At 57.1% G+C, this 14,559-nt stretch overlaps 1 protein-coding gene across 1 annotated transcript in view; it reads right to left on the bottom strand.

Moving 5' to 3' along the window:
• LOC306765241 (proline-rich protein 12-like) overlaps positions 1-14,559 on the bottom strand; it is a gene marked incomplete at both ends in the record, with an annotated part of 489,381 nt that overhangs the window by 186,256 nt on the left and 288,566 nt on the right. The window contains 4 exon segments of the mRNA XM_079252643.1: positions 631-762; positions 838-935; positions 5,423-5,542; positions 5,740-6,533. Of these exon segments, the coding sequence (XP_079108769.1) occupies positions 631-762; positions 838-935; positions 5,423-5,542; positions 5,740-6,533 (1,144 nt within the window).

Below are 14,559 nucleotides of genomic sequence, written 5' to 3' on the forward strand. Positions count from 1 at the left end.
AAAACGCGACTACGACAGAACGGTTTAAAACGGGACTACGATGGGACGGTTTAAAACATAAAGTGGGACTACAACAGCATGTGTTGGAACGGCCCAGTCAGAGTCCAGACCTAAAACCCATCAAGAAGCAGTGCCTAGATCTGAAAACCGCCTTCACAAACCCTCTCCATCTCATCTGACTGAGCTTGAGGTGTTTTGCAAAGAAGAACGGGCAAATATCTCCGTCCAGATGTGCAAAGCTGGTAGAGATGTTCCCCAAAAGACTTGCAGCTGGAATTACAGCAAAAGGCCGCTCCACAAAGTACGGATTCAGGGGGGCTGAATGCTTTTGCACACTGCACTTTGCAGTTTATTTATTAAAAGAAACTTTTCATTGTTCTTCACAATCATGACACTTTGTGTTTGTCCTTCACATGAAATTCCAATAAAATATATTAATGTTTTGTGGCGTGTGATGTGTCAAAATGTGGAAAAGTTCAAGGGGTATGAATCGTTTGCAATCAGCTGATGTGGTCATGTGACACAGTTTCCCATCATCCAACCCCTCATCTCCAACATGTATGACCCTCTGGGACAGATACAGGACCCAGCTTCACGCCGTGAAACTCCAGAAACAAACTTATTTCTCACCTGCTGCTTGGGAAAACCTCTCTTAACCTGATTGAGGGTTTTACGGTTGTAACCATCTCCACCGAGACGGACTCTGACAGCTCCAGATTCCAGAGGGTCTGCCGTCATGTGGGGGAAGATGTGTAACGCCTCCTGTAGGGGAGAGCCACTATGAGATCTGAGCAAAATACTGAGACCTCCACCACAAAGTATGACTGGCAGGTTTACCTGGTGCTGAGAACTCATGTTGATTCTCCTTAGCAGCTTCTTCTTCTGTTCACTCAGCAAGCTGTCAATCTTCCTCATGGGCGGGAGGTATAACTCATCTGATGAGACGAAGCAGAACACAGCAGCTCAGATCTTCTGCTTCGTTAGAAAAACCCTCCAAACACAATCGGACTGAGAGCTTTCACCTCAGATGACTGGAAGGTAGGAAGAAGACAAAAACATTTTCCAGCCCTGCACGGATCACCAGTATCACCAGTATCACCAGTATCACCAGGATTACCAGGATTACCAGGATCACCAGTATCACCAGGATCACCAGTATCACCAGTATCACCAGGACTACCAGGATCACCAATATCACCAGTATCACCAGTATCACCAGGATCACCAGTATCACCAGTATCACCAGGATAACTAGGATTACCAGGATTACCAGGATCACCAATATCACCAGTATCACCAGGATCACCAGTATCACCAGTATCACCAGGATCACCAGTATCACCAGGATCACCAGGATTACCAGGATCACCAATATCACCAGTATCACCAGGATCACCAGTATCACCAGGATCACCAGTATAACCAGTATCACCAGGATCACCAGTATCACCAGTATCACCAGGATTACCAGTATCACCAGGATAACTAGGATTACCAGGATTACCAGGATCACCAATATCACCAGTATCACCAGGATCACCAGTATCACCAGTATCACCAGGATCACCAGTATCACCAGGATCACCAGGATTACCAGGATCACCAATATCACCAGTATCACCAGTATCACCAGTATCACCAGGATCACCAGTATAACCAGTATCACCAGGATCACCAGTATCACCAGTATCACCAGGATTACCAGGATTACCAGGATCACCAATATCACCAGTATCACCAGTATCACCAGGATTACTAGGATTACCAGGATTACCAGGATCACCAATATCACCAGTATCACCAGTATCACCAGGATCACCAGTATCACCGGTATCACCAGGATCACCAGGATTCTCAGTATCACCAGTATCACCAGGATCACCAGTATCACCAGGATTACCAGGATCACCAATATCACCAGTATCACCAGGATCACCAGAATCACCAGTATGACCAGTATCACCAGGATCACCTGTATCACCAGTATCACCAGTATCACCAGGATCATCAGGATTCTCAGTATCACCAGTATCACCAGTATCACCAGGATCACCAGGATCACCGGTATCACCAGGATCACCAGGATTCTCAGTATCACCAGTATCACCAGTATCACCAGGATCACCAGTATCACCAGGATCACCAGGATTCTCAGTATCACCAGTATCACCAGTATCACCGGTATCACCGGTATCACCAGGATCACCAGGATTCCCAGTATCACCAGTATCACCAGGATCACCAGGATCACCAGGATCACCAGTATCACCAGGATTACCAGGATTACCAGGATCACCAATATCACCAGTATCACCAGTATCACCAGGATCACCAGTATCACCAGGATCACCAGGATCACCAATATCACCAGTATCACCAGTATCACCAGTATCACCAGTATCACCGGTATCACCAGGATCACCAGTATCACCGGTATCACCAGGATCACCAGAATTCTCAGTATCACCAGTATCACCAGGATCACCAGTATCACCGGTATCACCAGGATCACCAGGATTCTCAGTATCACCAGGATCACCAGTATCACCAGTATCACCAGGATCACCAGAATTCTCAGTATCACCAGTATCACCAGTATCACCAGGATCACCAGTATCACCGGTATCACCAGGATCACCAGGATTCTCAGTATCACCAGTATCACCAGTATCACCAGGATCACCAGGATCACCGGTATCACCAGGATCACCAGGATTCTCAGTATCACCAGTATCACCAGTATCACCAGGATCACCAGTATCACCAGGATCACCAGGATTCTCAGTATCACCAGTATCACCAGTATCACCAGTATCACCGGTATCACCGGTATCACCAGGATCACCAGGATTCCCAGTATCACCAGGATCACCAGGATCACCAGGATCACCAGTATCACCAGGATTACCAGGATTACCAGGATCACCAATATCACCAGTATCACCAGTATCACCAGGATCACCAGTATCACCAGGATCACCAGTATGACCAGTATCACCAGTATCACTAGTATCACCAGGATTACCAGGATCACTAATATCACCAGTATCACCAGGATCACCAGTATCACTAGGATCACCAGGATCACCAGTATCACCAAGATCACCAGGATTCTCAGTATCACCAGTATCACCAGTATCACCAGGATCACCAGGATCACCAGGATCACCAATATCACCAGTATCACCAGTATCACCAGTATCACCAGTATCACCGGTATCACCAGGATCACCGGTATCACCGGTATCACCAGGATCACCAGAATTCTCAGTATCACCAGTATCACCAGTATCACCAGGATCACCAGTATCACCGGTATCACCAGGATCACCAGGATTCTCAGTATCACCAGGATCACCAGTATCACCAGTATCACCAGAATTACCAGTATCACCAGAATTACCAGTATCACCAGTATCACCAGGATCACCAGGATCACCAGTATCACTAAACCAGTTTGATCCTTAAGAATCTCTTCATGCCACATTTCTAGAAGAAGATTGTGTCCATGTGCAGGTACAACTACTCATGCTATCGAAGGCTGTTAACCTGATGGTAACATGAAGCTACGTAGCTTTGCATTAAAATAAATGCACAACGAGGCTAAACGATTCGCTTTGCGCTGATTAAGCTAATGGTACATGATGGCTAGCAAGGATGCTAGTTGGTTTCAAAGTATGAAATGTGGAGAACTACATCATGTAACCACATCAGGATCCAGTCTACCACCAGACCGTTTACCAGACCTGATCCCCCTACTACCACATCAGGATCCAGTCTACCACCAGACCGTTTACCAGACCTGATCCCCCTAAAACCACATCAGGATCCAGTCTACCGCCAGACTGTAGACCAGACCTGATCCCCCTAAAACCACATCAGGATCCAGTCTACCACCAGACTGTAGACCAGACCTGATCCCCCTAAAACCACATCAGGATCCAGTCTACCACCAGACTGTAGACCGGACCTGATCCCCCTAAAACCACATTAGGATCCAGTCCACCACCAGACTGTAGACCAGACCTGATCCCCCTAAAACCACATCAGGATCCAGTCCTCCACCAGACTGTAGACCAGACCTGAACCCCCTAAAACCACATCAGGATCCAGTCTACCACCAGACTGTAGACCAAACCTGATCCCCCTAAAACCACATTAGGATCCAGTCTACCACCAGACTGTAGACCAGACCTGATCCCCCTAAAACCACATCAGGATCCAGTCCTCCACCAGACTGTAGACCAGACCTGATCCCCCTAAAACCACATCAGGATCCAGTCCTCCACCAGACTGTAGACCAGACCTGATCCCCCTAAAACCACATTAGGATCCAGTCCTCCACCAGACTGTAGACCAGACCTGAACCCCCTAAAACCACATTAGGATCCAGTTCTCCACCAGACTGTAGACCAGACCTGAACCCCCTAAAACCACATCAGGATCCAGTCCTCCACCAGACTGTAGACCAGACCTGAAACCCATAAAACCACATCAGGATCCAGTCTACCACCAGACTGTAGACCAGACCTGATCCCCCTAAAACCACATCAGGATCCAGTCTACCACCAGACTGTAGACCAGACCTGATCCCCCTAAAACCACATTAGGATCCAGTCCTCCACCAGACTGTAGACCAGACCTGAACCCCCTAAAACCACATCAGGATCCAGTCTACCACCAGACTGTAGACCAGACCTGAACCCCTAAAACCACATCAGGATCCAGTCCTTCACCAGACTGTAGACCAGACCTGAACCCCCTAAAACCACATTAGGATCCAGTCCTCCACCAGACTGTAGACCAGACCTGAACCCCCTAAAACCACATCAGGATCCAGTCTACCACCAGACTGTAGACCAGACCTGAACCCCTAAAACCACATCAGGATCCAGTCCTTCACCAGACTGTAGACCAGACCTGAACCCCCTAAAACCACATCAGGATCCAGTCTTCCACCAGACTGTAGACCAGACCTGAACCCCTAAAACCACATCAGGATCCAGTCCTTCACCAGACTGTAGACCAGACCTGAACCCCCTAAAACCACATCAGGATCCAGTCCTTCACCAGACTGTAGACCAGACCTGAACCCCCTAAAACCACATCAGGATCCAGTCTTCCACCAGACTGTAGACCAGACCTAAACCCCCTACGACCAGAGTCATCCTGAGAATGGATCTTTTATCCATTGATGAGGCGTCCCAGCATCCCAATCAGGATCCATGGTAACGGCTCCTCCCCCACTAACCTTCAGGCCAACATGATTAACATGATTAATCTGAGCAGATGTTCATGTTATTTGTAAAAGGCAGAAACAGCATGATGGCATCGTGTGAAGGTTCCCAGTATTACAACATAAAACCAGGCTCCAGCGGGTCTCAGAGCGGACTGTCGGCGACCAGCTCGGATGTCTGCTTACCGTCCGTGTCCTCCAAAGCTTGGATCATATCAGGGTCCAGCGCTGTGCTGACCAGCATCTCCACGTAGCTCCTGAACATCTCCTTCATCACCCGGCTCTTCAGTTGTCCTCGTATGGGTCCTAAAACACCGATGCCCAGCAACATGAACTCCTCTTATTGACGAACTCTTATCAGCGATAATCCTCCACCTGATCTGAGATGCTGCAGCGAAGCTTCTCATCAGTAGGTAATGTATATGTAGGTAATGAACTGCCATTGTTTCTGGATATTTATATCTAAAGCTGGGTGAATATGATGATGATGATGATGAACTGACCTTCATCATCACTAGGAGGGGAGGAGTCTGACTCGGAGGAAGACGATGGGACCTCCTTTAGCCATTTCTTCCTCTTCTTTGGTGGTGGTTCAGTCTGGTTTTGTGAAGTCTTGGTTCTGGACTGACTGTCCGTCCTCTTCTCTTCCTTCAGTCCTGACACTTCCAGAGTCATCCCTCTTTTCTCTTTCTCCTCATCTCTTCTCTGTCTTTCCTTCTGCTCACTCATTTCTAAATGTTCCTTCTCTCTGCTGACCACATCCTCTTTCTCTCTCTCTCTCTTTTCTCTTCTCTCTCGTTCCTGCTTTCCTCTTTCAGAGTCTTCTTCTTTAATTCTCCCTCTTTCTTCTTCATCTTTTTCTTTCTCCTCTCTCTCCCTCTGTTTTTGATCTATCTCCTTCTTTTCCATCACTCTCCAATCTCTTTCTGTCTCTTTCTGCTCCCTGTTTGTTCCGTTCAGGTTTTTCATCTCTCTTTCATATTCCCTTCTTTCTCTTTCCTTTACCTCATTTTCTCTTTTATTGTTCTGTTCATTCCCAACCTTTTCCTTTTCCATCTTTTTCTCATATTGCACTTTCTCCTCCTTTTCTGTCTCTTTCCTGTCCCACTCTCTCTCATTATGTTCCCTGTCTTCGTTCCTCTCTTTCTGCTGCTTTATCATCTTCTCTTGGTGTTCTCTCTTTCTTTCTAGATGTTGCTGTTCTCTCTGCTTCCTCTTCTCTCTCTCCTTCTGTTTCTCCATCTGAGGTTGGCTGTGACTGTGGATGTTCTGCAGCTGTTTGGCCAAAGACTGACGCCTGCCAGACACATCAAACACAAAGGGAATTTGACTGGTCCTCCATCCTACTGACCCATCGGACCCATCGACCCATCGGACCCATCGGACCCCTCCGACTCCTCCGACCCCTCCGACCCCTCCGACCCATCCGACCCATCCGACCCATCCGACCCATCCGACCCCTCCGACTCCTCCGACCCATCCGACCCCTCCGACCCCTCCGACCCATCCGACCCCTCCAACCCCTCTGACCCATCCGACCCCTCTGACCCATCCGACCCCTCCGACCCATCCGACCCATCGGACCCATCAGAACCATCGGACCCCTCCGACCCATCCGACCCATCCGACCCATCCGACCCCTCTGACCCCTCCGACCCATCTGACCCCTCCGACCCCTCCGACCCATCCGACCCATCCAACCCCTCTGACCCCTCTGACCCCTCCGACCCATCGGACCCCTCTGACCCCTCCGACCCATCGGACCCCTCCGACCCATCCGACCCATCCGACCCCTCTGACCCCTCTGACCCATCCGACCCCTCCGACTCCTCCGACCCATCTGACCCCTCCGACCCCTCCGACCCATCCGACCCATCCGACCCCTCTGACCCCTCCGACCCATCTGACCCCTCCGACCCCTCCGACCCATCCGACCCATCCAACCCCTCTGACCCCTCTGACCCCTCCGACCCATCGGACCCCTCCGACCCATCCGACCCATCCGACCCCTCTGACCCATCCGACCCATCCAACCCATCCAACCCATCCGACCCCTCCGACCCATCCGACCCATCCGACCCCTCTGACCCCTCTGACCCATCCGACCCCTCCGACCCCTCCGACCCCTCCGACCCATCCGACCCATCCGACCCCTCCGACTCCTCCGACCCATCCGACCCCTCCGACTCCTCCGACCCCTCCGACCCCTCCGACCCCTCCGACCCATCCGACCCCTCCGACTCCTCCGACCCATCCGACCCCTCCGACTCCTCCGACCCCTCCGACCCCTCCGACCCATCCGACCCCTCCGACTCCTCCGACCCATCCGACCCCTCCGACCCCTCCGACCCCTCCGACCCATCCGACCCCTCCGACCCCTCTGACCCATCCGACCCCTCTGACCCATCGGACCCCTCCGACCCATCCGACCCATCGGACCCATCGGACCCATCAGACCCATCGGACCCCTCCGACCCATCCGACCCATCCGACCCCTCTGACCCCTCCGACCCATCTGACCCCTCTGACCCCTCCGACCCATCTGACCCCTCTGACCCCTCCGACCCATCGGACCCCTCCGACCCATCCGACCCATCCGACCCCTCTGACCCATCCGACCCATCCGACCCATCCGACCCCTCCGACCCATCCGACCCATCCGACCCCTCTGACCCCTCTGACCCCTCCGACCCATCCGACCCCTCTGACCCATCCGACCCCTCCGACCCATCCGACCCATCGGACCCATCAGACCCATCGGACCCCTCCGACCCCTCCGACCCCTCCGACCCATCCGACCCCTCCGACTCCTCCGACCCATCCGACCCCTCCGACCCCTCCGACCCATCCGACCCCTCCGACCCCTCTGACCCATCCGACCCCTCCGACCCATCCGACCCATCCGACCCATCCGACCCATCCGACCCCTCCGACCCATCCGACCCCTCCGACCCCTCTGACCCATCCGACCCCTCCGACCCCTCCGACCCATCCGACCCATCCAACCCCTCTGACCCCTCTGACCCCTCTGACCCCTCCGACCCATCCGACCCCTCTGACCCCTCCGACCCATCTGACCCCTCCGACCCCTCCGACCCATCCGACCCATCCAACCCCTCTGACCCCTCTGACCCCTCCGACCCATCGGACCCCTCCGACCCATCCGACCCATCCGACCCCTCTGACCCATCCGACCCATCCAACCCATCCAACCCATCCGACCCCTCCGACCCATCCGACCCATCCGACTCCTCCGACCCATCCGACCCCTCCGACCCCTCCGACCCATCCGACCCCTCCGACCCCTCTGACCCATCCGACCCCTCTGACCCATCCGACCCCTCCGACCCATCCGACCCATCCGACCCATCAGACCCATCGGACCCCTCCGACCCATCCGACCCATCCGACCCATCCGACCCCTCTGACCCCTCCGACCCATCTGACCCCTCCGACCCCTCCGACCCATCCGACCCATCCAACCCCTCTGACCCCTCTGACCCCTCCGACCCATCGGACCCCTCCGACCCATCCGACCCATCCGACCCATCCGACCCCTCTGACCCATCCGACCCATCCGACCCATCCGACCCATCGGACCCATCTATCCTATTCAACCAGAACCATCAGACCCATCTGACCCCTCCGACCCCTCCGACCCCTCCGACCCCTCCGACCCATCTATCCTATTCAACCAGAACCATCAGACCCATCTGACCCCTCCGACCCCTCCGACCCCTCCGACCCATCCGACCCCTCTGACCCCTCCGACCCATCCGACCCATCCGACCCCTCTGACCCATCCGACCCCTCTGACCCATCCGACCCCTCCGACCCATCCGACCCATCGGACCCATCAGACCCATCGGACCCCTCCGACCCATCGGACCCCTCCGACCCATCCGACCCATCCGACCCCTCCGACCCATCCGACCCATCCGACCCATCCGACCCCTCCGACCCATCCGACCCATCCGACCCCTCTGACCCCTCTGACCCCTCCGACCCATCCGACCCCTCTGACCCATCCGACCCCTCCGACCCATCCGACCCATCGGACCCATCAGACCCATCGGACCCCTCCGACCCATCCGACCCATCCGACCCATCCGACCCCTCTGACCCCTCCGACCCCTCTGACCCCTCTGACCCCTCCGACCCATCGGACCCCTCCGACCCATCCGACCCATCCGACCCCTCTGACCCATCCGACCCATCCAACCCATCCAACCCATCCGACCCCTCCGACCCATCCGACCCATCCGACCCCTCTGACCCCTCTGACCCATCCGACCCCTCCGACCCCTCCGACCCATCCGACCCATCCGACCCCTCCGACTCCTCCGACCCATCCGACCCCTCCGACCCCTCCGACCCATCCGACCCATCCGACCCCTCTGACCCATCCGACCCCTCCGACCCATCTGACCCATCAGACCCATCAGACCCCTCTGACCCCTCCGACCCATCTGACCCCTCCGACCCCTCCGACCCATCCGACCCATCCAACCCCTCTGACCCCTCTGACCCCTCCGACCCATCGGACCCCTCCGACCCATCCGACCCATCCGACCCCTCTGACCCATCCGACCCATCCGACCCATCCGACCCCTCCGACCCCTCAGACCCATCTATCCTATTCAACCAGAACCATCAGACCCATCTGACCCATCTGACCCATCGGACCCCTCCGACCCTTCCGACCCATCTATCCTATTCAACCAGAACCATCCGACCCATCAGACCCATCCGACCCATCCGACCCATCTATCCTATTCAACCAGAACCATCAGACCCATCCGACCCATCCGACCCATCAGACCCATCCGACCCCTCTGACCCCTCTGACCCATCAGACCCATCCGACCCATCTATCCTATTCAACCAGAACCATCCGACCCATCCGATCCATCAGACCCATCAGACCCATCGGACCCATCCGACCCATCGGACCCATCGGACCCCTCCGACCCATCCGACCCCTTTGACCCCTCCGACCCATCCGACCCATCCGACCCCTCTGACCCATCCGAGCCATCCGACCCATCCGACCCCTCCGACCCATCCGACCCCTCCGACCCATCTATCCTATTCAACCAGAACCATCAGACCCATCTGACCCATCTGACCCATCCGACCCATCCGACCCCTCCGACTCCTCCAACCTATCCGACCCATCCGACCCATCAGACCCCTCCGACCCATCCGACCCATCTATCCTATTCAACCAGAACCATCAGACCCATCCGACCCATCCGACCCATCTATCCTATTCAACCAGAACCATCAGACCCATCCGACCCATCCGACCCATCAGACCCATCGGACCCCTCCGACCCATCCGACCCCTCTGACCCCTCTGACCCCTCTGACCCCTCCGACCCATCGGACCCCTCCGACCCATCCGACCCATCCAACCCCTCTGACCCCTCTGACCCCTCCGACCCATCGGACCCATCCGACCCATCCGACCCCTCTGACCCATCCGACCCATCCGACCCATCCGACCCCTCCGACCCATCCGACCCATCCGACCCCTCCGACCCATCCGACCCCTCCGACCCATCCGACCCCTCTGACCCCTCTGACCCCTCCGACCCCTCCGACCCATCAGACCCATCCGACCCATCAGACCCCTCCGACCCATCAGACCCATCCGACCCCTCTGACCCATCAGACCCATCCGACCCATCTATCCTATTCAACCAGAACCATCAGACCCATCTGACCCATCTGACCCATCGGACCCATCCGACCCCTCCGACTCCTCCAACCCATCCGACCCATCCGACCCATCAGACCCATCCGACCCATCAGACCCCTCCGACCCATCAGAACCATCCGACCCCTCTGACCCATCAGACCCATCCGACCCATCTATCCTATTCAACCAGAACCATCCGACCCATCATATCCATCAGACCCATCGGACCCATCCGACCCATCGGACCCATCGGACCCCTCCGACCCATCCGACCCCTCTGACCCCTCCGACCCATCCGACCCATCCGACCCCTCTGACCCATCCGACCCATCCGACCCATCCGACCCATCTATCCTATTCAACCAGAACCATCAGACCCATCAGACCCATCCGACCCCTCTGACCCATCCGACCCCTCCGACCCATCTATCCTATTCAACCAGAACCATCAGACCCATCTGACCCATCTGACCCATCCGACCCATCCGACCCCTCCGACTCCTCCAACCTATCCGACCCATCCGACCCATCCGACTCCTCCGACCCATCCGACCCCTCCGACCCATCTATCCTATTCAACCAGAACCATCAGACCCATCTGACCCATCTGACCCATCCGACCCATCCGACCCCTCCGACTCCTCCAACCTATCCGACCCATCCGACCCATCCGACCCCTCCGACCCCTCTGACCCATCCGACCCCTCTGACCCATCCGACCCATCCGACCCATCAGACCCATCGGACCCCTCCGACCCATCCGACCCATCCGACCCATCCGACCCCTCTGACCCCTCCGACCCATCTGACCCCTCCGACCCCTCCGACCCATCCGACCCATCCAACCCCTCTGACCCCTCTGACCCCTCCGACCCATCGGACCCCTCCGACCCATCCGACCCATCCGACCCATCCGACCCCTCTGACCCATCCGACCCATCCGACCCATCCGACCCCTCCGACCCATCTATCCTATTCAACCAGAACCATCAGACCCATCTGACCCCTCCGACCCCTCCGACCCCTCCGACCCATCCGACCCCTCTGACCCCTCCGACCCATCCGACCCATCCGACCCCTCTGACCCATCCGACCCCTCTGACCCATCCGACCCCTCCGACCCATCCGACCCATCGGACCCATCAGACCCATCGGACCCCTCCGACCCATCGGACCCCTCCGACCCATCCGACCCATCCGACCCCTCCGACCCATCCGAGCCATCCGACCCATCCGACCCCTCCGACCCATCCGACCCATCCGACCCCTCTGACCCCTCTGACCCCTCCGACCCATCCGACCCCTCTGACCCATCCGACCCCTCCGACCCATCCGACCCATCGGACCCATCAGACCCATCGGACCCCTCCGACCCATCCGACCCATCCGACCCATCCGACCCCTCTGACCCCTCCGACCCCTCTGACCCCTCTGACCCCTCCGACCCATCGGACCCCTCCGACCCATCCGACCCATCCGACCCCTCTGACCCATCCGACCCATCCAACCCATCCAACCCATCCGACCCCTCCGACCCATCCGACCCATCCGACCCCTCTGACCCATCCGACCCATCCAACCCATCCGACCCATCCGACCCCTCCGACCCATCCGACCCATCCGACCCCTCTGACCCCTCTGACCCATCCGACCCCTCCGACCCCTCCGACCCCTCCGACCCATCCGACCCATCCGACCCCTCCGACTCCTCCGACCCATCCGACCCCTCCGACCCATCCGACCCATCCGACCCCTCTGACCCATCCGACCCCTCCGACCCATCTGACCCATCAGACCCATCAGACCCCTCTGACCCCTCAGACCCATCTGACCCCTCCGACCCCTCCGACCCATCCGACCCATCCAACCCCTCTGACCCCTCTGACCCCTCCGACCCATCGGACCCCTCCGACCCATCCGACCCATCCGACCCCTCTGACCCATCCGACCCATCCGACCCATCCGACCCCTCCGACCCCTCAGACCCATCTATCCTATTCAACCAGAACCATCAGACCCATCTGACCCATCTGACCCATCGGACCCCTCCGACCCTTCCAACCCATCTATCCTATTCAACCAGAACCATCCGACCCATCAGACCCATCCGACCCATCCGACCCATCTATCCTATTCAACCAGAACCATCAGACCCATCCGACCCATCCGACCCATCAGACCCATCCGACCCCTCTGACCCCTCTGACCCATCAGACCCATCCGACCCATCTATCCTATTCAACCAGAACCATCCGACCCATCCGATCCATCAGACCCATCAGACCCATCGGACCCATCCGACCCATCGGACCCATCGGACCCCTCCGACCCATCCGACCCCTTTGACCCCTCCGACCCATCCGACCCATCCGACCCCTCTGACCCATCCGAGCCATCCGACCCATCCGACCCCTCCGACCCATCCGACCCCTCCGACCCATCTATCCTATTCAACCAGAACCATCAGACCCATCTGACCCATCTGACCCATCCGACCCATCCGACCCCTCCGACTCCTCCAACCTATCCGACCCATCCGACCCATCAGACCCCTCCGACCCATCCGACCCATCTATCCTATTCAACCAGAACCATCAGACCCATCCGACCCATCCGACCCATCTATCCTATTCAACCAGAACCATCAGACCCATCCGACCCATCCGACCCATCAGACCCATCGGACCCCTCCGACCCATCCGACCCCTCTGACCCCTCTGACCCCTCTGACCCCTCCGACCCATCGGACCCCTCCGACCCATCCGACCCATCCAACCCCTCTGACCCCTCTGACCCCTCCGACCCATCGGACCCATCCGACCCATCCGACCCCTCTGACCCATCCGACCCATCCGACCCATCCGACCCATCCGACCCCTCCGACCCATCCGACCCCTCCGACCCATCCGACCCCTCTGACCCCTCTGACCCCTCCGACCCCTCCGACCCATCTATCCTATTCAACCAGAACCATCAGACCCATCTGACCCATCTGACCCATCGGACCCATCCGACCCCTCCGACTCCTCCAACCCATCCGACCCATCCGACCCATCAGACCCATCCGACCCATCAGACCCCTCCGACCCCTCCGACCCATCAGACCCATCCGACCCCTCTGACCCATCAGACCCATCCGACCCATCTATCCTATTCAACCAGAACCATCCGACCCATCATATCCATCAGACCCATCGGACCCATCGGACCCATCCGACCCATCGGACCCATCGGACCCCTCCGACCCATCCGACCCCTCTGACCCCTCCGACCCATCCGACCCATCCGACCCCTCTGACCCATCCGACCCATCCGACCCATCCGACCCATCTATCCTATTCAACCAGAACCATCAGACCCATCAGACCCATCCGACCCCTCTGACCCATCCGACCCCTCCGACCCATCTATCCTATTCAACCAGAACCATCAGACCCATCTGACCCATCTGACCCATCCGACCCATCCGACCCCTCCGACTCCTCCAACCTATCCGACCCATCCGACCCATCAGACCCCTCCGACCCATCCGACCCATCTATCCTATTCAACCAGAACCATCAGAACCATCAGACCCATCCGACCCATCCGACCCATCAGACCCATCCGACCCATCCGA

Source organism: Telmatherina bonti (genome assembly GCF_933228915.1).
Source record: "Telmatherina bonti genome assembly, chromosome: 14".
Taxonomy (NCBI): Eukaryota; Metazoa; Chordata; class Actinopteri; order Atheriniformes; family Telmatherinidae; genus Telmatherina; species Telmatherina bonti.